This window comes from Puma concolor, chromosome C1 (genome assembly GCF_028749965.1).
Source record: "Puma concolor isolate L17-30 chromosome C1, mPumCon1.1.hap2, whole genome shotgun sequence".
NCBI lineage: Eukaryota > Metazoa > Chordata > Mammalia > Carnivora > Felidae > Puma > Puma concolor.
In genome coordinates, this window is record NC_141674.1 from 158,504,956 (window position 1) to 158,531,968 (window position 27,013).

General features: G+C 42.4%; 1 protein-coding gene and 1 long non-coding RNA gene across 4 annotated transcripts in view; one reads left to right on the top strand and one right to left on the bottom strand.

Annotated features, from left to right (window-relative positions):
* LOC147578516 (uncharacterized) overlaps positions 1-22,481 on the bottom strand; it is a 53,324-nt gene extending 30,843 nt beyond the window's left edge. Inside the window, exons 1-5 of one of the 2 annotated variants that reach the window (XR_015255287.1) lie at positions 21,883-22,481; positions 21,207-21,703; positions 17,386-17,446; positions 16,425-16,551; positions 11,630-13,938 (exon numbers count right to left, since the gene is read on the bottom strand). This is a non-coding gene — a long non-coding RNA (uncharacterized LOC147578516). Of the gene's footprint in view, positions 1-11,629; positions 13,939-16,424; positions 16,552-17,385; positions 17,447-21,206; positions 21,704-21,882 lie in introns of those variants that run through there. The other variant, XR_015255288.1, reaches the window with a different exon arrangement.
* The window catches only part of CERS6 (ceramide synthase 6), a 331,363-nt gene continuing 324,747 nt past the window's right edge, over positions 20,398-27,013 (top strand). Inside the window, exon 1 of one of the 2 annotated variants that reach the window (XM_025934798.2) lies at positions 20,398-20,753. In XM_025934798.2, coding sequence (XP_025790583.1) covers positions 20,584-20,753 — 170 coding nt within the window. In that variant the 5' untranslated portion in view covers positions 20,398-20,583. The remainder of the gene's footprint in view (positions 20,754-27,013) is intronic. The other variant, XM_025934799.2, reaches the window with a different exon arrangement.

Consider the following 27,013-nt stretch of genomic DNA (forward strand, 5'->3'; position numbering starts at 1 on the left):
CCACTGCTAAATTTATAATACTTTATCACCTTTTTTGTTTTCATGGAAAATAAGTTTAGAAGTATTAGTGGGCTATTTTCTTTACTTTCCTGGTTGATACCCTTGGTCATTGGACAATGTTCAATGGCCCACAGCTAGCTTCATCCAAATTATGGATAGAAACTAGAGCAAATTCCAAGAATGATGACATTGTCATTACCTGAGTGATTCAGGAGAAAATCAGCATATCCCCAAGTTCCCATTGAAGAAATCCTTAGAAGAGCTTTATGATAATCTGATACTTGACTCAAATATTCTGAGAAACTAATATTAGACCACCATGTGGCAGGTTACTTAGAAAATAATGACTGGAGAATCCACTTTAATTGCCTATAGAAGCTAGCTTCTCTTAAAGACTGGTGTTGGGGTGCCTGGGTGGCTCTGTCAGTTAAGTATCTGACTTCGGCTCAGGTCATGATCTGGCTGTTCCTGGGTTTGGGCCCAGCATTGGGCTCTGTGCTGACAGCTCAGAGTCTGGAGTCTGCTTCAGATTCTATGTCTCCCTCTCTCTCTGCCCCTCCCCCACTCATACTCTCTCTCTCAAAAACTAACATTAAAAAAAAAAAAAGAGACTGGTGCCTACCAAAGGATGGAGGGTTAATAGTTAAAAGTATCCGGATATGACAGTGGCCCTGACAAATATCTTCTCTTTCCCATCTTGAGTTTCCAGCTTCAGGAATTTTAAGAGGACCTCTTTTAGAGGGGTAAAATCAAAGTCTACTCATGACTTGATTCAAGGAAAACCCAGACCTCTGGCTTCTACACTGGGTTCCTCATACATTTCAACTTCTTTTTTCTCTCCCTAGATATCTGTTAAAAGAGAGAACCCCCATCACCTCAAAGTTGTGCTTAGTAATTGCCTATTTTGTTATAATAAAAGTATCTACTACTATTGAGCACTCATTGCTGTGCTAAGCAGTGTACTACTTCTTTCAATCCTCATAATACCACCATGGCTCACTTACTATTACCTCTTACTTTAGTTTCTATTGTTGCTTAACAAATTACCACAAAACTTAGGGGCTTACAAAAACAATAATCCTTTGTCATCTCTTATGGTTCTGTGGGTCTGTAAATCAGACAAAGCATAATGAGTTTGATGTATCTCTACACCGTGAGGTCTGAGGTCTCAGTTGGAGGACTTGAAGGCTGGATCCTGGAATCATCCACAGGCTCATTCACTGACATGTCTAGTGGTTGATGTTGGCTGTCAGTGGAGATGTTGATTAGGACACCCATATGTGGCCTGGGCTTCCTCACAACATGGTGACTGGGTTGCAAAGGTAAGTGTCGCACAAGAGAGACCCAGACAGAGACAAAGAGAGCACATATGCTCTAGGCAGAAGCCAATGGCTGATTATGACTTCACTGGAAGTCACATCACTTCTGCCAAATTCTTTTGGTTGAGGCAATTTCAAAGTTCAGCCCAGATTCAAGGGAAGAGAATATAGATCCCATCTCTTGATGAAGGAATGTTAATGTCAGTTCATGAGAACAACATTGGGACAGAATATACACTCATGCAGCCGTCTTTGGATGGCTTTTGAAAAATACAATCTGCTACATACTTTATTTTATAGACTAAAAACAGGGGCTTACAGAGAGTAAATTGCTTGTGATCATACAACTAGTAAAAATAAAAACCAAGATAGAAATCTGCTCGTTTCGAGAATCTATTCTCTTAAAAAAAAAAAAAATCACCATTGCTATTATACCTCCCACCCCAAATTCTTTCTAGCTTTAAACTTTAGAAAACTAATCTACTTCAGGGTGGATCAGTTGGTTGAGCGTCCGACTCTTGGTTACAGCTCAGGTCACGATCCCACGGTTTCATGGGTTCAAGCCCCGTGTCAGGCTCTGCACTGACACTGTGGAGCCTGCATGGGATTCTCTGTCTCTCTCTCTCCACTCACGCTGTGGCTATCTCTCTCCCTCTCTCTTTCTCTCTCTCCCTCTCTCAAAATAAATAAACATAAAATAAAAAACTAATCTATTTCAAATACACAAATATTTGTTTATTTAAACAGTGTGCCACAAGTTTCGTAAACCTGGAGCAGTGGATGGTAACATGATTTCACAATAATTTTAAATTTTTGTTTTTACATTTATTCATTTTTGAGAGACGGAGTGACAGAGCACAAGCGGGGGAGGGGCAGAGAGAGAGGGAGACACAGAATCCGAAGCAGGCTCCAGGCTCTGAGCTATCAGCACAGAGCCTGACACAGGGCTCAAACCCACAAACCACGAGATCATGACCTGAGCCGAAGTCAGACACTCAACTGACTGAGCCACCCAGGCACCCCAATTTCACAATAATTTTAAAGTCCAAGTTACAAGAGCTCAAGACCTCTCCCTTTTCTTGGAAATGTTTCCTTTTTGGGGCTCCTCAGTCACTCAGTTGGTTGAGCATCTGACTCTAGATTTTGGCTTAGGTCATGATCCTAGGGTTGTGGGATCGATCCCTGTGCTGGGCTCCACTCTGAGCATGGAGCCTGCTTGGGATTTTCTCTCTTGCCCTGTGCCCTCCTTCCCTACTCACACTCACTCCCTCTCTCTCTCTAAAATAAAAAAGATATGTTTCCCTTTTTTCCTTACTATTTCTATAGTTCTTAAAGATGTCCACCAACTCATCTTTCCTCCAAGCCACTATGACAGCTACCAAGTTGCTTGTTTCCTCTGGCAATGGTGGGCTTCTGAGAATATCAGTGCAAGGGAGCTGGGTCTTCTTGCTTCACCAGCTGCTGACGGAGCCAGAGGGGAGCTAGTTTTGCACACAGGTGGGAGCAATGACCCTGTCCCAACTCTGGGTCACACTATGTCATGTCACCTGGGCAGAGAAGCAGTACTGCTTTTCCCAGGGGCATGGTCACATGAAAGCCATCCTTTCAACTTAGCCGACACATCCTTCTCATTCTTCTGTCATTGATGCTAACAAACAAAGCAAAACAACTCCCCTCACCTCACTCCCAACCCCAGTGCTATCTAAGGAGAAACAATAATTCAGCCTGGATCTCCAAACTCACTCCTGCAAGGGTTAGAAACATTCATCTTTTTCTGTTCCATGAAAACACCGCAACAAAGTCTACATGAAGACACTCAACTCAGTGATGCAATAATTTACACACCACACATAAACCCTGACTTTGAGGGCTAAACCAGGGTCATCCAATTATGGGGGACACCATGGTTTCTGGTAAAACAGAGGGTAGACGTTTCTTTTTTTACATGATGTCTCAAAGAACTAGTGAGATAGTTTTCCCAAAACAAAAGAGGGGTTAAACCAAAGACAGATTCTCTAATCAAAGCTGTGGGAAGAAAAAAGTTTCCCAGGCTTCTCTGTACTCCGTCAAGATATCAGGGCCATGATATGGTAACAGCTACAGTTCTCCTCACATAAAGGGAAATTCTTCCTTAGACGTAGCCCAGGAATCCGAGCTCAGCTGTGGGAGAGGTAGCAGAAGGCTTTACATTCCACATCTGGCCTGCCCCTTATGGTATTAAGATACTACTACTACTACTCGTAGTAGTAGCAGCAGCAGCAGCAGCAATGAAGAGGAGGAGGAGAAGAGGGGAGGACAACGGGTAGGAAGAAGTAATGCACTAAATTCTCACTAAGCGCTGGGCACTGTGCTAAATGAATTCATAGAGTTCTCCCAATAGCTCTGTGAGATACCCCTTTTGTGAAAATACTCCTTTTTTTTCAGATGAGGAAACCGAGGCTTAGAGATATAGTGAGTTGTCTAAGGCCATGTAACTTGTAAGAGGTGAAGCTTGCACTTACACTGAGGCATTCTTACTCTTGAATTCTTCTACTATTCTTATCAACTGTTTCCTACCCCAAATTAGCTCTTAGCTGTCATTTTCCTAAGAAACCTAATTAGGCCAAACTTTATTAAATACCCACTATGTCCACAAATCTTCACTGGGCCCTGGGATGATATGGCTGAAATAGGAACTAGTCCCTGTGCTGAGGGAACCAGTGGTTTGGTAAAGAAGACAATAGGCATGGTGGGAGGGCCCTCAGGGTCCTGTGGTAGCACCAAGTAGAGAAGGATTTATTTTAACTCTGATGGGATCCAGGAAAAATTCCAGAAGGCGATTTTTGAGATGGGAATTAGCTTACACATACAATGTTGACAGGTAAAGAAGAAAGAGAAAGGCACTCGAACAGGGAAAATAATAATAAAATAATAATAATAATAATAATAATAATAATAATAAAAAGAAGAAGGGCTTGTATAAATACATGGCATGAGAGAGGAAGACTGGGTCATCAGGGAATGGATGCAAAGTTAGATGTTTGGGTGAGAGCCTCAAAGATGGATTAGGGAAGAGAGCTTGGAAGCCAGTTGTGATGAGCCCTGATTGCCCACAAAAGAGGCTGCATTTGTCCTACAGCCAAGGAGAGTTATGCAGAGCCTTTTATATGGAGGACTGGAAGTTATATGGGTGTTCCAGATACCAGGCAGCTCCTGTAATTCTGCTGATGGATAAGACTTCTGGATGCACCTTGCATATTGCCAAGCCAGTTGGGATAGCTTAAAGGGCAGGCTACATGCACTGGGTGGAAATCTATGGAAAACTTGTCTTTCATCTCCAGGTTTCTATTTTGTTTCCTTGAGTTGTATTTTCATGGCTTTGTCTTTCAGAGGGCTCTCATTAGATATTTTCCAATGGTACAGGAAAAGAAAGGCTGATATTTGTGCTAAAATTCTCAACCAGGGGCCAAATGTTGACCATTGACAGTCATTCCTAGAGGAGACAAAGGTTTACAAGGTGGAAGGACATGTATGGGAGGAGAGTAAATCTGCCCCTTGCCTGAAGGGGACCTACAGAAAGATGGGGTAAGGGAGTAGGGTTCCTTTGCTGTTATGGCCTTTCCCCTGTACTTTTGCAATAGCATTGTTCATCTTCTTTAGTGTTAAAGAATTGACACAAATCCCCATTATTTAAAGCCTAAGATATGAAGTTTTTCTAGAATGATTTGTTATTCCTTTTTGGTGGTGAGAAGGGGTTTTCTTCACTGAGCTCTATGAAGAGTTGAAGCCTAGTCAAAAAGCATTTCTGAGAATGGCGTGGAGTCCAGAAAATTGATGCCTGCAATGACCATATTATCTCTTTACTTTGGCTAATCTTAGAAAGCCTCAGCAAATGACTCTATTTGTGCTTCCTGCTAGGTAAGAACAGGTGAAATCAGATCTCACAAGGAGATACAGCAAGCTTTTCACCTCATGACAATTTTTTTCAAACTGACTATAACTGACAAATGGTCTAATTCCACTTGAGCTGCTATGTTTGCCCTTCAGCAGGTCTAGCATGCAGTTTAAAAGTTAGTCCATAGATCAGATAGGTCCTATCTCTAGTACAGGAGGCAAAGAAAACCATATCCATATGTTTAAGTAACATAAGATTAATTGAGGATATACTACATACATGCACACCCATGCAAATTGTTCGCCAAGCCATCAGGATATACTTCCTAGGTTCTGCAGCCCAAGCAAAGTTAGGAGGAGAAGTAGCAGAAGTGCAGGTCTACATTAGGACATAGGTGGGCCTAAGGTCAGAGGGTGTAATTTGCTCAGGGGCCCTAGACTTCCTGTTTATAAAGTGCCTCAAAGGGGGCACTTGGGTGGCTCAGTCAGTTAAGCGTCTGACTTTGGCTCAGGTCATCAGGACTTCGGCTCACTGTTTGTGAGTTCAAGACCCGCGTTGGGCTCTGTGCTGACAGCTTGGAGCCTGGATCCTCCTTTGGATTCTGTGTCTCCTTCTCTCTGCCTCTCCCCGCTCACACTCTGTCTCTCTCTCTCTCTCTCTCTCTCTCTCTCTCTCTCTGTCTCAAAAATAAATAAGCATTAAAAAAAAAATAATAAAACAAAATAAAGTGCCTCAAAGGTAGACATTTGACCTTCTGGAATTCAGGTCAAAATGCCCTAATATCTAGGATTCTACAGTTTTGCCGACAGCAAAGGGAGGAGACATTCCCTATCAGCCTTTATGCCAGACTATATTGCCCATTGTTCTCTATGAATTCATGCTTTTTTTTTAATGTTTATTTTATTTTTGAGAAAGAAAGGGACAGAGTGCAAGCGGGGGAGAGGTCGAGAGAAGGGAGACACAGAATCCGAAGCAGGCTCCAGGCTCAGAGCTGTCAGCACAGAGCCTGACATGGGGCTTGAACCCACGAACTGTGAGATCATGACCTGAGTCGAAGTCGGTCGCTCAACTGACTGAGCCACCCAGGAACCCCTGAATTCATGCTTTTTAAACAGATTTTATAATTATCTTATGAAAGCAAAATATACTGCATTGTTTGTGCATGTTAATAATGTTAATTGCAGAGTTTCTAACATGCCAAATTTGTAATTCTGTAGAGCCATTTTGTTATTGTTATTTATTTTAATATGTTGGGAGCCTCAGGGAATTGGAGTAGGCAGAAGCTCACTTGACCTCTCTGATCCCTGAGGATGGAGAATCTGAGGGCTTCCCCTACTTGTTTTCTTGGTCCCAGTTAAAGAAAGCACACACAGAGCTTGGCAGGCTGGTGCACCGTTAAGTATTTCAGCTTGACAGTTTTAGGTCCTGTCATCAGCACTGAGCTGCCCATCTTCCCTGAAGCTCTGTAGCATTTTCTCATTCCCACAGTATTTAAGGGTTAGTCTACGAGCATTTGTTAAATTGACCAAAAATGAATATGCATGTGATAGACGAGGGTTGAGCTGAGAACGATGCAGCCCAGGAGAATGAATAACATGGCAAGTCCTGCCAGGTCCTCAGTTTGAACTAAGTTTTCTTCAATTCTGGTCAAACTAGCCTGAGCAGAGAGCTTCAGTGCAAAGGTCTGTGTGTTCAGGTGACTGTGCATCCACATATAATTATCTTATTAAATACATGAATTCTGTGTTGCCTACATAGGACTTCTAGCTCCTTTCCTGGCTTAGGCTCCAGAATAAACCTTTTTTTTGATTGTTAGAAGTTAGTTGGGCATTAAAAAAATAGTCTGAACTTCATTCCTTCAATAATGATTTACGGAACATCCTTCACGTATCCAAGGGCTGCTCACGGCATGGGGTAGAGCTGTGAGTTAAGACTGCCAGGGCCCTCCTCTCCCAGAGCCCACACGCTCAAGGTGGGAAGACAGTAATAAACTAGTAAATAAGTAACCCCACAAGATGATTTCAGATGGCCCCGAGTGAAGTGAAAGCAATAAAGCAGGGGCGGGGGGCTTTGACAGAGGGGTTGGACAGCAATTTCAGATTGTGTGGTCAGAGCTGGCTACCAGAAGAAATGTCATTTGAGCCTAAGATATGTCCCTACATTGAAAGCTTTTATCGTGCCCCATAACTATGTGGAGTTACTTGATTCAAGAAGAATTCCAGGAGAAACAGTAATTGCCTGGATAACACTCAAGCCTTTTGCCTAAACATAAAGTCTTATATATGATCAGTTATCTCTCAGTTCAACCAACATCCTCTTAGAGCACTGACTTTTACTTTTCTGGAAAAGGCAGGCTGACTGCTCCTGGTGGTTGGGAGCTTAGCTAGAATTACCTTGTGTTAACTACAAGCCTTCTCCTCCCTTCATTTTTATTGCTATAACGATTTTTTTCCTGGAAGGTTCTTTTATATGAGGGATGATGACATCAATGAAACTGATTTCACCACCAGTGAAAATTGATCTTACTGCTTTATTGTGACATCTAGAATCTTCTCTTTGCCCACTGCTGTAGCCAATGAGTAGAAGAAATACCCACAAAGTGGATGTTGACTGAGAAGCAATGAGTGGCCACTGCTATTTAAAGATGCAGGGCATTTCTGAGCTTTCCATAAGGGAATAATTAAATCACTGCAGGTAACAAAGAATTAATTTTGAGGGATATTAAGCACCCTTAATTAGCACATTTGAGTTTCATTTCCCCACAGGGAAAATATTCTCATGGCAACTTGCCATGTCAAAGCTTCTAAAACTTCTCCCTAAACTTAGAGCTGAAGTCCATTTTACAATGCAAATGAGGACAGCAAAAATCTTTTAAGCCAAATCATTCATAACCATTTAGGTTCCAGGGCCCTGGAATTTGTTAATAATTCTGTGGCAACCACTTGGGAGGCTTTCTGAAAAAATATATAGCTGGTATATTCAAAGAACCTAAATCTTCTAATAACCCACATCTGTGCAGAGTTTGAAAGCTTGTTTTTTTCTTCTTAATTCCAATTACACTGTGTTTTAATTGCATTTTAAAGTTTAAGTGAATTTAGAGATCATAAAAATTCAAGACAAATAGAAACATCTCAGCCTAGACACATCCATCACATGGAGCTGATTGCTTACAATATCACATGAGATTAGGGCAGCAGAAGGGATTGTAGTTTATTGGTCTCAAATTCAATTAAATGAAATCAATTAATTCCTTGGGATATTTACGATATCATTCTTCTATCTAGGCATCAGTGCTGTACCAAATTGAACAATGAAAGAGGACTGATCTGTTTTGTTACTACGTATTTATATATATATATATATATATATATATATATATATAATACATTATATATATATTTTAATTTTACTGGGAAGACTTTTAAAAATATGTGTACTTTCCAAATATAGGCATGCAGAGTTTAATTTAATATATGTTAAGGATTGTCAGGTAATGATTATTTCAGACTTGGACATGAATATTTGCTTTAGATGCACCTCTGAAGGCAAAATTAAATGACAAACAACTACTGCAAGTGAAAGTTACCTTGAAAATTCTACCCTATCTTCTTGGGTCCACACATGAGAATGATCTTAAACTCCAATCTTAAACAACTAATGAGAGAAAGGAAGAACACAGCCATTTTAGGTAGTATCAATTCTCAAGTAACAGAATGATTTCTGATGTCTAATTTCCCACTTAAAAAAATCACAGAAAAACGTTCAAAGTGCTAGGGAGGAAATCTGGTAACTAACAGATACTGCAATATAACCATGTGGCCTAGGTTCTTTCATTTTTTTCTTTTTTACTTTTATTTATTTTTGAGAGAGAGACAGAGCATGAGCAGGGGAGAGGGAGACACAGAATCCAAAGCAGACTCCAGGCTCTGAGCTGTCAGCACAGAGCCCGATGTGGGGCTCGAACTCACAAACCACGAGATCATGACCTGAGCTGCAGTCGGACGCTTAACCGACTGAGCCACCTAGGAGTCCTGATTTTGTTTTCTGATGGGATCATGCAGGCAGCTAGCAACATCTTCCCACATGGCCCTTTAGACATTTCAGGATTTATTATAGAATAAGGCAAGAAGTGATTTATTTCTTTATACTTTGAAATTTCTCTAACTTTTGGATGTGCTTCAGTCTGACAGTAATTACTTTCTGCTTTTTCCTCTCTTCCATTTTTTCTCCTCATTTCTTCTTCCCTCTACCCTCCAAAAGAGTAGAGGTTTAGGACTGAAGAGGTCCTAAAGTATTAGTGGACTGCCTAGTGTCTTTTTCTAACTGAAGAAGCTACTTAGGGCAAGGCAGATTCTGGTTTTATCCCTGCCCTTCTCTCCACAGTGCTTTACATAAGTTTAAAATATTAAATAGAATTGAGAGGGACATCAATTTCCAAGTCAGTTTCATATAGGAATACCTATTCCAACATGTGTCAACATTTGTAGACCTCTGCCTGAATACTTCCCACAATAGGAAGTTCACCGCTTGATGAGGCTGCTGATTCATCTGTGTTCAGCGTTGCACATTTCCTCTATGGAGATAAAATGAGCCTCATAGGCATTTAGCCAATTGTCCCGAGTTCTGCCCTTTGGTAGTGTACAAATCAAGTCAAATCACCCCAACCTGATGCCCCTTCCACTACTGGAACATACTGGGTCTCCCAACAACACTTTTTTCTCTGGTTTCTGCCATGATTCCCACGGTGACTGGAATACAGCTGTCTTCATAGACCATACCCTCTTCACACACTTGACTCAAATTCCAGATTCTTGACCTCCTGAGATTTACACTCCATCTCCACAATTCCTCAAATTCTCTTCAGCTTATATCCATCGTCCTCCTTGTTTGTAGAAGCTTCTTGGATCAAAACCTAGTCTCTTTATGAGCCTCCACAAAATGTCACTGGTCTTCAGCAGTTTGTGTCTAATATGTTTATGGCAGTTTAGCAGCGACAATGTCATGAGGAATCACACAGCAGGGTGCACGGGCTTCTGAAACCTCCCGCCATTCCCCTGTCTTTCCCTTCCTTATGTTGTCCTCACCCTCTCTGCTGAGTGAAAGTCAATTCTACTAATCCCAGCAGTGAAAAACTTAGCCTGACTTGAAGGTAGATGATCTCAACACAGTCTATGTCTTCCTTCCCTGAAATAGTGAAATTTTCACTGTTGTTACAATACATGTTAACTGCCTCCATTTAAATGTTAAACACTTTACATGATCTCATTTCAATTTTACTTTAACCCTATGTGGTAGATAGTACTATTCCCTTTGCTCATGTGAAGAAACTAAGGTTTCAAGAGGTCTAGTAATTTTTCTAAGGAAAAACTATTATTGCCAAAGCTAGAACTTAAGCCCACTTTCTTTAAACTCCAAAGTTAGTACACCTAACATGTATACTAAACGTCTCTTCAAGATTTCCATATGCCTCATCGTCCTGACTGTTATTCTCTGGACAAATTCCATTTTTTACAAAAAAGTATTCCTTTTAAAATATGGCCTCCTAAAATGCATTTAGTCCTTCAGATGTGAAGACAAGGAAGTAACTAAAAATTGCACACACTGGCCAACAGATGTGTTTGACTTGCCTATCCATTGTTTTTTTTAAATTTTTATTAAATTTCAATTAATTAACATACAGTACAATATTGGTCTCAGGAGTAGAATTCAGTGATTTATCACTTACATACAACACCCAGTGCTCATCACAAAAAACGCCTCCTTAGTACTCATCTAGCCCATCTCACCCATCTTCCACCCACATCCCTCCATCAACCCACAGTTTGTACTCTATCACTAAGAGTCTCTTGTGGTGTGTTTCCCTCTCTTCTCCCGCCCCCCCACCTTTTCCTCTATGCTCATCTGTTTTGCTTCTTAAATTCCACATATGAATGAAATCATATTGTATTTATCTTTCTCTGATTGACTTATTTTGCTTAGCATAATACATTCTGGCTCTATCCATGTCATTGCAGATGGCCTGATTTCATTCTTTTTGATGGCTGAGTAATATTCCAGTGTGTGTGTGTGTGTGTGTGTGTGTGTGTGTGTGTGTGTGTGTGTGTGTATCACATTTTCTTTATCCATTCATCACTTGATGGACATTTAGGTTTTCTCCATAGTTTGGCTATTATTGAAAATACTGCTATAAACACTGGAGTGCAGGGGCGCCTGGGTGGCGCAGTCGGTTAAGCGTCCGACTTCAGCCAGGTCACGATCTCGTGGTCCGTGAGTTCGAGCCCCGCGTCAGGCTCTGGGCTGATGGCTCGGAGCCTGGAGCCTGTTTCCGATTCTGTGTCTCCCTCTCTCTCTGCCCCTCCCCCGTTCATGCTCTGTCTCTCTCTGTCCCAAAAATAAATAAACGTTGAAAAAAAAAAAATTAAAAAAAAAAAAACACTGGAGTGCATGTACCCCTTTGAATCTGTATTTTTGCACACTTTGGGAAAATACCTAATAGTGAAATTGCTGGATTATAGAGTAGTTCTATTATCAGTTTTCTTGAGGAATCACCATACTGTTCTCCAGAGTGGCTGCACAGGTTTGTATTTCCACCAACAGTGCAAGAGGCTTCCCCTTTCTCCATATCCTTGCCAACATCTGTTGTTTCTTGTGTTGTTAATTTTCATCATTCTGACAGGTGTGAGGTGGTATCTCATTGTGGTTTTGATTGCTATTTCCCTGGTGATGAGTGATGTTGAGTTTCTTCTCTTGTGTCTATTAGCCATCTGGGTGTCTTCTTTGGAAAAATGTCTATTCATGTCTTTTGCCCATTTCTTCACTGGATTGTTTTTTGGGTGTTGAGTTTGATAAGTTCTGTATAGATTTTGGATACTAACCTTTTATCAGATATATTGTTTGCAAATATCTTCTCTCATTCCGTATGCTGCCTTTTAGTTTTGTTGATTATTTTCCTTCTCTGTGCAGAAGCTTTTTATCTTGATAAAGTCCCAGTAATTCATGCTTTTGTTTCCCTTCTTTTGGTGATGTGTCTAATAAGATGTTGCTCTGGCCAAGGTCAAAGAAGTTACTACCTGTGTTCTCCTCTAGGATTTTGACAGTTTCCTGTCTTATATGTAGGTCTCTCATCCATTTTGAATTTATTTTTGTGTACGGTATAAGAAAGTGTTCCAGGTTCATTCTTCTGCATGTAGTTGTCCAGTTTTCCTAACACCATTTGTTAAAGAAACTGTCTTTTCTCCACAGAATATTCCTTCCTGCTTTGTTGAAGATGAGTTGACCATATAGTTGTGGATCCATTTCTCGGTTTTCTATTCTATTCCATTGATCTATGTGTCTGTTTTTGTGCCAGTACCATACTGTCTTGATCACTACAGCTTCATAATATAGCTCAAAATCCAGAGATACCTCCAGTTTTGTTTTTCTTTTTCAGGACTGCTTTGACTATTTGGGCTCTTTTGTGGTTTCATACAAATTTTAGTGTTGTTTGTTCCAGCTCTGCAAAGAATACTGATGGTATTTTGATAGGGATTGTGTTTTTTTTTAAATGTTTATTTATTTATTTTGAGAGAGAGAGAAAGGGCAAGTGGGGGAGGGACAGAGAGGAAGGGAGAGAAAGAATCCCAAGCAGGCTCCATGCTGTCAGCATAGAGTCCAAGGTGGGCTCGATCTCATGAACCATGATACATGACCCGAGCTGAAATCCAGAAATCAGATGCTTAACAGATTGAGCCACCCAGGTGCCCTGTCCATCCATTGTTTTTAATAAACAAATAGCACAACAAAAAAGCAAGAAGAAAAAGGAAAGGAAGAATTTGAATGCCTGTATAATCTCTGGTCCACACTTTTTTCTTTCATCTGGATTTATTCTATCCATTTTGTTACCTATTTGGCCCCTAAAGATATTTGCATTTGTAATCTACTTTTCTGTAACATTGTATATTCTTGCCATCCATCTTGGATTTCATAGTTACAGCTGTAATTGTTCTCAAAGCAACTCAATAGGACTATGGTCCATGCTAACTCCTAACGCTGCTGTGGAATTGATATGAATTGCCTGCCATCTAAAAGTACTGTTTGGCATAAAGGAATTTAGCTAGTAAGTGCACCCAGTGAACCACCCAGCCTCTACATCTAACATGGCCATTCTGTTCTCTGCTTGTTCTTACATTTTAACTTTTATTTAAGAAGCTATATACGATAAGATTATTCATGTTCTGAAGAATTCATGAAGATTATAGGATTTAAATTTCAAGAGTTTTAATTTTTTTCTGTATCTACACAGCTAACAAATAATTCTTACGATACCTACTGTTAAAAAAATTTTCCAGGGAGGGGCACTTTGGCGGCTCAGTCAGTTGGGTGTCCAACTCTTTATTTCGGCTCAGGTCATAATCCCAGGATCGTGGGATAGAGCCCTGCTCAAAATTTGTTCTCTCTCTCTCCCTCTGTCCCTCTCCCTTGTTTGCATGCTCAGTCTCTCTCTCTCTCTCTCTCTCTGAAATAAAAAATTAAGAAAAATTTGTTTTCAGGTATATCTGGTTACTCTTCCCATGTCTAAATTGGGGGAAAAAAAGCACTAAATTCTCCACAAATCACCTTATGTCATTTACAGAGGCCAGAAATGCCTGGGTGATATGGAATTTCCGAGGTTTTCCTAATGCCTTTCCATGTGATCAAATAGAGTGCTATGCATTGTCCAAGGTGATGTGACTAGATATGAATCTTGTCCTTTTGTTCTAGGTCCACCTAGCCAAGAGAAAAAATACTATATTTTACAAAGGTGAAACCTAAGTAGATTTTGCTACACTTCTCAAGATAATGTCTTCATTAAAGGGTTTTCTAATAGTGATAGGTGTGCCAAAATGGAATGGGTCAATTTGTTAAATAGTGAGCTTCCTATTATCAGAGATGTTTAATCATAGTTTGGATGGGCACAGAGAGTGAAATGTACTCATTGGCATACAAGGTCACTTCCAACTCTGAATATCTGTTTCTGTATAAAGTCAAGCAATATCATCTAAGGTTACTTATTCCTCTCACAAATTGAGATGACTGGTTGAGTTCTTAGTTTCTCTTTGGTTATAAAAATTTTGCATAGTGGAAAGTAGAAGTCGGCTTTCTGGCTAGTAACTCAGATGCCCAACCCCCTAAATGCTATTCATCTGTATGTACACATAGGAAATGCCATCATGGTTGATTATACCTGGTTGACAACATCTCTGAAGTTACAGATGGGTAACTAAGGTGAATATAATTCCTAATTGGAAATCTGGAAAACTTGGTTGTTTCTCACTTTTCTTTTGTTAGTTTCATAGCACATTTTTTCATGCTTAAAATGTTAGTGGGATGCTAACTTAACATTAGTAAGTTAAAGAAAATTTCAAGGGGGAAAATTAACATTTAAATAGATTTTGATTATTACAGAAAAGACAGAATCTCCAGCCAGTGATTTGGCTTAGCTAGGAATACAAGAGTAATTAATGGTTGTCAGTATCAGAAAAGATTTTCCAGAGACAGGAACTGTCAAGGTAGGGGAGGGAGGAGAAAGATCTTCAGACCTCCAATACTTGACATGCTTGTAAAAAAGACTGTGAACATGAGAGGGAGCAGTCTTACTGGAAAATTTCCAGAAAGTAATGTATAGTCAGTTCCTGTCCATGTTGCACACCCTAACTTAGCCTAACTCCAATGCTGTGAGGTAAATACTCTTACCCTTTCTTAAGATGCCAGGAGATGCTGAGTTTTCTGCATTGTTTTGAGAGACTTGCACACCATGAGGACAAATCCTCCTACTTCTTGCCTAACCTCCTCCCTAAATATGATATAAATGAAAATCCAAGAAAGTACTACCTGGCAGTATAAAATGACTGTACATTTAGGATAGTTTTGCCAACCACAGCAAGAAAGTTATATATTCATGAGAAATGGCTGCAGAAATAAACTTTGGCAATCTTTCCATATTATTCTCAATGAAAACCAGGCTTCTTTAAAATCAATGAATTGAATGTGTTTGAATAGAATGCTTTAGCACTGTCCTGCATTTTAAGGAATATATGAATTTATCCGTGTAGTTTTAAAAGCTACAATAATTGAACATCTATTTTGTACCAGGCATCGTACTATAGAATTACTTACATGATATGATCACGGAAAAATACTGTGCTCACTAAAATAAGTAGGAGTATTCCTTTGCCTCATACCAAAGGCCATTTATAATCTAGCTTCTCAGCTATATTTTGTTTGTCAGCAAATCCTCCTCACTTTTTTCCTTTGGTCATGCCTTTTCAAAACCTCCTCAGTCTTTGAAGTCTGATCCCATTTCTGCTTCTCCCTCAAAGCTTTCCTTGACCTGTTCAGCACAGAGTATTCCCTTCCTCCTTTGAGCAGGAAGTCCTTGTTATCTGCAGTACACGGGCATTTATCAAATATCACCCAGTGCCTTCATGAGGGGTGCTGGTGTGTATGCTATCTGGCTTTGCATGTCAGTACCTCAGGCTCCCCAAGTAGATTTTGTGTTCTTTTTGTAGAACAATTCCTATAGTTTTGTGTTATGCAACTTACAGTGGAAATTCAACTAAACTGGCTGTTCTGCAATGATGAGGTGGAGTCTAATGTGTGTAGAAGGGTTAAGACTTGGGTGTGTGCCTGAGAATGAGAAGTAATACTTAGCTTTGTTGATATTTCCCAGTTGCCTGGAAAAAAGGGGGTATATTCTCATATAATGTTTTATATTCGGGGTCCAAAGCACACTTTCCTAAAATGCAGTGTAGGCAGTGTCCCCCCACCTGCCCCCAACAAAAACTTTTTTCACCTTTTCTCTATCCTTATCTTTTCTATTTACAGACCGACTATTTGCTTCTCATTGAGCTGCAAACATGTCTGATGAATAAGTTGTATTTCGGTTTCCTACGGCAACTATTAGAAGTCTTTTCTGCACTTAGAAGTCTATGCATTAGTTTTTTCTGCATTAGAAGTCTATGGTGGTCTCTTTGGGAGGTGTGCTGGGTTATGTCTGTGCCTAACCTTCCCCTGGGGGCTGAACTGAGGTCCGCATAGTGTTAAAGACGTGTACTCTAGAGGAATGTTTTGTACAGTGGGACTCCTTTGTATTAAAATAACAGCAAGACACTCAAAAAGGGGAATTCATCATAGAGAAAGGAGACTGTTTCATGGAACCTAAAGATGGAGAAAATAGTTGGCCCTCAGGTACCATGTGGAAATGTATCTCTTACCTTTAGTTCATTCTACAGGTCTGCTTTATTCCTTTCTCTTGGTGCTGATTAGCTTCTGCTTTTTCTACCCATAGGATGAAGGATGGGGCTAACACTTTCCGAGTTTGAAACCCTAGAGTCCAAGTTACTGAAAAACAAAACAGAACAAAACAAAACAAAAACCTGCCTTGATCCATGTCCCAATACCTGAAGAAGGACTTCAATTACTATCTTCGGCTAAGGGTCCATCCCTGGACTAATAAAATATGGTCAGACACGAAATGGTATTTTACTTTACTGTATTTCTGGGGTAATCATTTGAATGGAGGGTGGTAGGAAGGTGCTAGTACCTAAAGGTGATACGCTGGACAGATAAAAGGGTAGAGGTTTTCTGTGTTGTACATATGCATAGAGGTAAAGAGTTTATAAGCCCCTTCCCACATGTTATCTCATGTGAGCCTCGTGACAGCAGGATAACAGAGGCAAGACAAACACTATCGGTGGGCAACTTCTACATTAACATTTTACATCCTGAAGGCATTAACGTGCTTTCAGATATTAAGTGATTTGCGCAAGATTCACAAATAGTTAGTAAATTCTCTTTCCGTTGCCTAACGAAACTTCTCTTTCAAAATGTTTCTGAAATCCCACCACCTTCGCAAAGGCAATGAATAGGAGAGCAATACTAATTTAATTTGTCTTCTCTAGAAAAAAGAGCAGGTCCAGGGAAGTGTAATTTCAGTGAATCGGGAATGAGGGAAAAGGAGAGTGAGAGAAAGATAGAAAGGAAACATAAGGGAATGAGTTACTGAGCTGGCCACAGATTTGAAATAGGCTGATTGGTTTGTATCGCAAGATATTTTCAGAGAGGCTGTGTGAAGCTACTGTGTGTGTGCCATGGGCAGGGGAGGGAAAGGAATAAAAGTTGATTCACTAGATTCTATTGTCCTTGGTCAAAGCTGGGGCTCCAGGGTTAACTTACCAGCACTTCCTGTTGTACATGTTTGGGGACACAGCAGAACCTGCTGGACAGCAGAGGAGTCCTAGGTGGAAGGAAAGATACTATCAGGTCATATATGAGAGTGACACGAAGGACCAGAGGCAGCTTCGGAGGGAGTCGCCCTGGCTCAGCAGACCAGGCTCCACCATGACCTGATCTTCGGCCACAAAGGTGACAAGAGACCTGAGCACATCTCCTCTCTGGGGCCTACAGGAATGCAGTTGATGCCAAGGCATCCTCCTGGGGGAACATCAGGAGGAGCTGAGGAGCTGGCTGTACGGTCTCATGTGGGGATGGTGATATCTACTCCTCGACGAAAACCCACTTCAAGCACACCCCTCCTACACTACTCCAGACTTGATCAGTCCCATCTTTATGTTCACACTATTCTTCACAGGAGTATACACATGTTTAATTCAATTATTTATTCAGACTTTTTTCTTTTCCTAGAAAGGATTTTTGTGAGACTGAGTAATGTTGATTCATTAATACAATAGTTTATTGAATACCTACTATGTGCTAGGCACTATTTTCAGGGGTAGGGATAAAATAGTGATAGGTACAAATCTTTAACTTTTTGAGGCTTACATTTTAATGTGTGTGTGTGACTAATAAAGAAATAAGCAAAATATATATTATGTTAGATACTTTTAAATGCTTTGGAGGAAAATAAAGCAGGAAAGTTAGATAGGAAGAGCCAGGGTGGGGAGTGAGTATTGTACGTCAAGTAGCGTGTCAGGGAAAACTTCACCAGAGTGAGTGATATTACAGCAAGAGCAGGTATGGATACCTGGGAGTGAGGGAGTGAGTTGCAGAGACAGAGAAAACCAAGTGCACAGGCATTAAGCATGCTGGGTGTTTTCCAAGAAGGCCAGGGAGACCAGGGTGACCAAAGCAGAGTAAGGGAGAAGGAGATGAGAGAGAAGAGAATAGATGCAGAGAGTTAATGTGGAGCTAAATATCTCAGGACATTGAAATGACTTTGGCTTTCACTTGGAGAGGGATGGAGAAGCAATAGGGCTTTAATCAGAGAAGAGAGCTGACTTCCATTTCAACAGGGTCACTCTGGCTGAGAGTAGAGTATAAAGGGACAAGAGCTGAGGCTGAGCGTAAGGAGCTTACTGGGGCAACTCAGGTGGGCAGTGTTGATTGTTTGGACAAAGATGGCAGCAGAAGAGGCGGTGGGAGACAGTGTGATTCTAGTTTAAAGAATTGACAGAATCTATTATGGATGAGCAAGAACATCCGAGATTAGAAATCAATCATTAAGATGATTCCAGGTTTTTGGCCTGAGCCAAGATGACAGAAGGAAAAAAAAAAATTAGAGGGAAGATTAGTTTGGACAGGAAATGGCTCTCAGACATCCAAGTGGAGTTGTTGAATTGACAGTGGATTTAGGAGACTGAAGTTCAAGGAAAAGTTCATGGTTAGAGATATAAATTGGGAGCCATCGGTATGACATTAAAGGCCATGGTACTGGGTTAGATCACCGCGTGAATGAATGTAGCTAGGAAAGTGAAAGGGACAAAAAACTGACTCCTAGACCATTCCACTCTAAAGGATTAGGAAGGTGAGGAGTACCAAAAAGCAGACACAGCAAATGTGGCCATAAAGTAGAATGAAAACCAGAAGAATGTGGTTTCTGGAAGCCAAGACAAGAAGGTGTTTTGAGAGGCAGGGCCTTGGCCAAAATGTTGCTGACAGAGGTGTTGAGAACAGACCTTTGGGTTTAGCAGCATGGAGATCATTGGTGACCTTGAGCAGTCCACTACAGTAGAGGGGGGCAAATGCCCTAATGGAAGTTCAAAAGAGAATGGAGGGGAGAGAAATCAGAAGAAATAAATCTAGGCAGTTCTTTAGAGTTTTGCTTTAAAGGGAAGAAGTACAAAGAGGGTGGTGGCTGGTGGGACAGGGAGAATAAAGAAGTGTGTGTTAAGGGTCTGTTCATATGCCTCTTGGCAGTGTCCGCTACAACTTACTGGCAGAACCAGGCAGAAAATGAATGATTGTGAGAAAAATGAACAAAATACCCCTACAGCCAGGTCTGCAGGGACCACTGAACCGACCCACACACGGTTCACCGTATCAACGAGGAAAGGTCCTGCGGAAGTGAAGGTGCCTGGGTTAGGCCTTATAGACCGAACACCTAAAGGTTTCAGATTCAAAAAGCAGAAATAATAAGCCTGTCAAATAGCAGTGTGGAGGTTCCCTCTACTGATCTGCGACGCCAAAATGTGGTCTGGTGGCATTTTCTGAGAGATTCATTTGGAGTGGCAGTTTCACAGAATGATCACCCTCATCCTCACTAGCAAACAGTACGTAAGTGCCTGATTTCCCTACCACCTCATAAATTAAAACAGAGGGCCCGTTCCCTGGGCGAACCGGTGTGGTAATGAGAAGTAGTGAGAGGCCTGAAGGTCAGGGATGGGGAAAAGGCAGGGATCCGGTAGAGGCAGGCGGCTCTTGCCAAACCATCCCGCCCCAGTTCCTGATTTTCACCCTGGCTGTCCAAGCGCGGGAGTGCACGACTCCTCCGCTGCTTCTTCCTCCTTTGCCCCTTGAGCTCCCTACTTCTTTTGCTGTTCTCTCTCAACGTAGGGGTGGTTCCGAAGATCGGCCCTGGCCCCTACCTGGCCCCTACCATCGCCTGTAGGCGCGCGGGAAGCGGACTGAGACCCCCTGAAACTCCAGTGGGGGCAGGACCCGGCGTTCTGAGCATGTGCGAGCAAGCCGGGAGGCTAGGGCGGATTCAGCGGGGTGGGGGCCCCCTCAGGTCTCTGTGCTAAGCGCGGAGCAGGGGCGCGGCGGAGCAGGAGCACGGTGAGCGCAAGACCCGCCAGCACTCTCCGGCGCCGGGATCCCGCGCCTAGGGCGCAGCGGCTGCGCCCTACCCTCCGGGCGTGGGCGAGCTGGCCGCGTGTGCCTCCCTGCTTGACGCGTGGGCGAGCCAATCAGGACTAGCGGTCCAGGCTGCCATGTGACTGGCGAGGCGGCTCCTTTCCCCAGCGCGGCCAGAGGGAGGAGAGAACCGGGGCTCGCCGCGAGCCTTCGAGAGCAGCGGTCGCGGAGGCGGCGGCGGCGGCACAGGCTCGGGCCAGCCGCGCGCGCATCCCCCGGCGCCCTGGGCGGCGGAAAGCTCGGCGGGCCGTGGGAGCCCACGACACGAGTGGACAAAGCAAGATGGCAGGGATCTTAGCCTGGTTCTGGAACGAGAGGTTTTGGCTCCCACACAATGTCACCTGGGCGGACCTGAAGAACACGGAGGAGGCCACCTTCCCGCAGGCTGAGGACCTCTATCTTGCCTTCCCCGTGGCCTTCTGCATCTTCATGGTGCGGTTCATCTTCGAGAGGTAAGAGGGGCTGGAGCGCTCCTCCCCTCCCCCTTCACACACTCTCACACACACACGCACACGCACCCGCGCGCGCACATTCGCGCGCACACGCACCCTCGCGTGCTCTGTGGCGCACGCACCCGCGCCCCCAGCGCTCGCGCTCGCGCCTCCAACCTTTGTGTTCGGGGAAGGGGTTGTTGACCCTTCAGCCCGGCTGCCGTTCGGGGCGCCAGGGAGGATCTGGCTAGCCTACGGATTTCCTCCGGGGCGCCGGGGAGGGGCCGCGGAGCGTTGGGGTCGCCCCCCGCACTCCTCCTGGGCCCGCTCTCTCCCGGCCGCGAGCGCCGGCGAACAAAGGTGAGCGCCCGGCGGCCTCGGGACGCGGCGCACTAGGAGGGGTTGGCCCCTGTGCGCCCCGCGGGCGGCCGCGCTGCGGGGCAGGGCTCCCGGCCGAGGCTCGTCGCCACCCACCTGACAGCCTGGAGCGCTGCGGACGCGCGGCCCGGAGGGCGGAGGGACCGCGCACACACCTCCAGTCCTTTCGCCCAAGCACGCGGATTGTGGGGACTGTGCTTCGAAACAATTCGCCGGGGACTCCTGGGCTTCTGGCCGCTAGTTGGTTTCTGCTCGTGACCCTATCAGGCCCACAGTCCTGGGAGATAGATGACAACAGTTTTTAGGCTTCCAGCACTCCGGGTCATTAGCGGTTTTCTTAAAAGAGATTATGACGAGACGGGTGCACAGCCTGCAACGTGGTGATATTAAAATGATAAGATGCTTCCTGTGAATAACCATAAACTTTTGTGCCAAACGCACTTAAAACATTTTAAGGAGTTGTTATTTATCGTTTGTATAATTTCCGGATTTGGTTGAGTGGCCCCACTGTGTCCCGAACAAACTTGTGTTACTCTCATTCAATCAGTCTTAGTCACAAAACTCGATTTTGCGTGCTGTGCACTCTCCGGGTGCTATTGAAACAAAAGCAGGACAGCGGCACACACTTGTTTTCCTCTACTGAGAACCTCGCCTCCCCTTCCTCTCCTCTCTCCGCCCCCCATTCATCGGTGAGGCTGAATTCCTCAGATGATGGAGTTTATACCCCATTTCCCACGTCCACCCCACCACTCTTCTCCTACCCCCAACTCACCTTGGTTTTGTTTCTGAAGCTTTTGCTGTTATTTTGTTTGCTGTTTCTGTTCGCCTGACACCACTCTTGAGGATGGCGGAGTTTGTCTTTTGTGTCATTTGTTGCTGGATATGGCAGCAGAAAAAGCTTCGTGGGAACAAAAAGTATCTTTTGTTTAAGGAAGGTGTGTTTTTCAGTGGGCGATAACTGTTGCTTGTGAACCAAGCCGCCGGTTCACATGCAGAGATTGAAATGCACGAAGGAACAGATTTAAAGACGTATTTTAAAATGACTGCAATCCAGCGCAGATACCTCACTGTTCCTATCTAGCGCTGAGGCTTACTGTGAAAAAGTGGTGTGTTTGTAGGTTTGGAGTTACTTCTACAGCAGATGTTTACTTACAGAAAATAGGAACTGCTGTCTAACTTCGCAATCTCTTCAAAAACAGCCTCTCGGGACCTGCAGGAGCTTCTGTACTGATTGATACTTAGTAGGGGCTCCACACACCATTGCGTAAGAACAGCTAATCAATTCTGGACGGGCTCACTTGTAGTCAGGTAATGCATTTGAAAGAGGCGTAGTCTTAACGTTTTGGATAACAAAAGCATGTCAGCTAACGACCTTTGTGCAGAAAGCTGATTCCAAGTTCTTTAGATTGGAAAAAAGTAAATTTGGTTTTGTACTTAAACTTTCTCTGCCTTAAAAAAAAAACCAAAACCTAAAAACAAATGTAATTTAAGTTGAAAACTGGAAGTTTGTTGTTCTTCTTTCTGGACAGTTTTTTCTTCCTTTGTGTAATCTCTTGACTGGACTTAGACTTTGTACAAAAGGGTCATCTGCTTTCAACTATCAGTCACAGCAAATGTCATATTGTAACGCAGAGAGTTTTTCAGTTACTTTCAGGCCGTTGGTTCACGTAGAAGTGAATTTCATGGCAAACAGAGTTTGTGATTGATGTTCAGAAGAATACTCCAGTATGGCCCATATACCACAGGATGCTATACTGACTCTTGGAAGGATGTCTACTTTGTTTCTATAGTGGCGTCGGCCCTGTCTTAACCATTCAGACTCTCAGTTCCCTGAAAATCCAAGTGTATAATTTCGTCCAGAATTACAAGTTGTGCATGTTTCTCCTCTCCTCACACCTAAGGAGCCCATTCTGGTATCCTGCTTGTGGCCTTCGTCTCAGCATCCACCAAGGGCCTGAATTTGAATCAGCTGATACTGTTATTCGTGATATGACTCACTTTCCATCCTCTTCTAACATGGTGTACTTAAATCTTTCTTTTGCTGTATTCTGTAATGTATAGCATGATTTAAAGAAGCCTGTTGTGAGTCCCTTTACAAAATGAAATGCCTTTGTAATACAAATAATTCCCTCTGGATTCTCTTCCTTTTCTTAAAATTTATTTTTCATTTTTGGGGCACTTGGGTGATTCAGCCAGAGGAGCATGCAACTCTTGATCTTGGGGTCGTGAGTTTGAGCCTCACATTGGGTGTAGAGATTACTTAAATAAATAAACAAATATTTTTAAAAATTTACTTTTCATTTTTATTTTTCAGGATTCTATTCTTTTTATGCTTCTGTTGTTACTTATTTCAAAGCTGAGAACATATCTATGAAATACCTGATTATCCAAGATCTTTATTTCCATTAAATGGGGTCTGTAATGCACTTGTTGAGGCCCAAATTGTGAATTTGAATACATTCTCCTCAGACTTATGTTTTTCTCTCCATAAAGAGAAACACTAAGGAATAGAGTGGATTGAGCTTTGCTCCATTAAACAGGCTTATTTTTTTGTTTGCACACCACTGTTGGAGTGTTGACAGTGGAGGCATTGGTGGCCAGAATGATACCGTGTTATGGTACCATATGGGCAACAATATGGACACTCAGCATGGTTGGTTAAAAATGGAGCAGGCTAAATTCAGTGACTTTCGACTGAATCTGTGAATAGTCCAAAGCTGGGTGGTTTTTAGCATTGCCTTTGTACCGCACTTAACCCTCGGTAGGACCAGAAGGGCCATTATAGATATTACTTGATTGACAAAGTAAAAGATCTGTTGTTAAAAACAAAAAACAAAAAACAAAACTTCATGGTTTCTCCTAGAATGAAAATTGTAGGGTATACCGTTATATTATGTTGTTGGCTTGGTGACAAGGAACAAAGTAATATTTATTATTTCAAATTAAAAAAATTTAATTTCAATGTAGTTAACAGTATTATATTAGTTTCAGGTGTACAATATAGTGATTCAACAGTTCTACACATTACTCAGTGCACACCATGACCAAAATATTATTTAATAATGTAACATTATCGGGACGCCCGGGTGGTTCAGTCGGTTGAGCGTCCGACTTCGGCTCAGGTCATGATCTCACAGCTCGTGAGTTCGAGCCCCGCGTCAGGCTCTGTGCTGACCGCTCGGAGCCTGGAGCCTGTTTCAGATTCTGTGCCTCCCTCTTTCCCTGCCCCAATCCACTCGCATTCTGTCTCTCTCAAAAATAAATAAACATTAAAAAATATAATGTAACATTATCATTTATTTTATGAATTTTCTTGATATAATGCTTGTTTAGGCTTAGTGAGCCTTTCTCTGGAATTATAATAAATACTTCTTCCAGATTCACTTGTTAAAATATATTGCTATGAATTACTATCTCATGAAACTCTGCTCAGGCTAAAAGTTATTTTTTTGCAGGTAGAAATTAGTTGTCTAAGAATAAAGAGATTTTCTTCATACAAGTATTTTAGCCAATGGTTTCTTTCTTGTATTTTTTCAATTATGATTTGAATGAAAAGAATTATTTGGACTGTTCTCATTTGTGCTTCAAAAAAACTACCATATTTCAGAATAATCAACAAAGAAGATTCTTAGAGAAATCACTTGGTCTCTTTCCTCAGACCCAATTTAGGTGGACCCTAGAGTAGACCTGACACCTCTTGTGATGACCAGATAATAAATGAGAAACTCATCCCTGTCAGGTTGGCTCTCAAAGTGCCAAGCTATGAGAGAACTGTCATTTTCCAGGAGGCCGACACCGGTCTCGCCTGGCTCATTCACTTCAAAGACCTGCTGCCCTCAAACCTTCAAGAAACAATAGTGTCTCATTAGTGTCAGAGGGAAGGTCTGGCCAATGGGCTTTTTCTTACCGATTTCCTTAGTGTCTTTTCCTTGCTAGGAGCCCTGGGTAAGGTCCTGGAAGGGAAGAGAAGGGGAGGTGAAGGGGGAGGGGGAAGGAAAATGAATGAGAAAGTATTCCTGACCTGATGGTTAGAGGCGAGAGAGGAGGTGTGAGTGAATGTCCGCCAGGAAAAAGCGGTGTGTCAGGTGAATTTGATTTCTGAAGGTTGTTCCTGTAAAGTCCCTTGTAATGAAGAGACTGGATGTCTTCTGATATCTTTTGAAAGAGTTTGCGGTGGACTGGATGTTTCTGTCCCTCAAAATTCATATGTTGCAATCCTAAACGCCAAGGGGATGGTATTAGGAGGTGGGGACTTTGGGAGGTGATTAGGCCATGAGGGTGGAGCCTTTGTGAATAGGGTTAGTGCCCTTATAAAAAAGGCCCAGAGAGCTCCTTGCCTCTTCAGCCATCTGAGGACACAATAAAAAGATGGCTCTCTGTGAACCTGGGTTATTCTCACCACATCCCAAATCTGCTAGTGCCTTGATCTTGGACCTCCCAGTCTCCAAAACTGAAAAATAAATTTCTGTTGTTTATAAGCCACCCAGACTATAGTATTTTGATATAGCTGCCTGAATGGACCAAGACAGAATATTTGGTAACAGTTTGCATACGAAAAGTTCTTTTGTGCAGTCAACCTTGGACATTTAACTCTCTAAATGTACCTGTTTTCCTTGTTCAGTATGGTGTGATTCAGATTAAAACTATGGATCCCTGCTTTGCTGGACTGGTGGTGTTAGAGGCAAGAGCCGGTGTCAGAAGTAATAGGTTGCCTCCTACAATTAGTGACTGGGAAAGGAAAATTGGATTACAATGGCTGCTCTGTTGGAAAACAACCTGAAATCAAAGGGACTCTATTCGCAGACCTGTAATACAGCTTTCTCATCTTGCAGAATAAAAGGTTTGCATTTGTAGGGTGCAATCCTTTAGCTATTTGTAGTAGATTGCTTTATGGATAAAAAACATCACGTTACTTTTAATGGACAGTGCCTTAGAATGGTGAGGAAAGCAGGTAAGAAAACTGCATATTATTACAAATGATTTAATGCCATCAAGGATTAATGACACTAGCACTTTGAGTTCACTTATGACTTTACTGCGGAAAGTGTCTTCATGGACAGGGTTATATTTTTTTCTGCTGGATCCTCATTTGTAAGTGGTTTTGCTTCTGTGATGGGGAAAGGCAGGTGTCAGTGGAAAGGAAATAAGGTTTAAATTGAATTTCTTCCATCAGCAAACCTGTTCCATGGCTTATTTGGAGATCACTGCACTGCCCTCAGGCACAGTTCACACTTTGTTGGTGAGCATGAGAATCTAGGACCATTTTGTACATAGAAGATTGTTAAGTGTTTATTACATGTGCTTAAATTCCTTTTCCTATCACCAGGCCAGGCTAGATTTTCTTACAGAGTTATGACTCTAAAAATTTTACTGTTTTTCCCCCCTCCCGCCTTCATTTGATCAGTTAATTTCGTAGATACTTTTGAGTCAGGATATTGGGGTTCCAGATTTTGTTTGCCGGTAACTAGTTGTATCATTTAACGTTTCTAGGGGGTTATTTTTTTTCTTTAAAAAAATTTTTTTAATGTTTATTTTTGAGAGAGAGAGACAAACAGACAGAGAGTGAGTGGCCGAAGGGGCAGAGTGAGAGGGAGATGCAGAATCTGAAGCAGGCTCCAGGCTCTGAGCTGTCAGCACAGAGCCCGATGCCGGGTGTGAGCCCACACACTGAGAGATCATGACGTGAGCCGAAGTTGGATGCTCAACCAACTGAGCCACCCAGGTGCCCCTCTTTTTTAAGAAATTTATTTATAAAAATAAGTATAAACAAGATGGCTTCTCATAGCACGAAGATCCTTCCAGCGATGCCCTGAGAACCTTTATTCCTAACTAAGATTTTATCCTTTGGTCTTTTACCCTCCCCTTTAAAAGAATAATCTCGCAGCCTCTTTTGTTGTCACTCT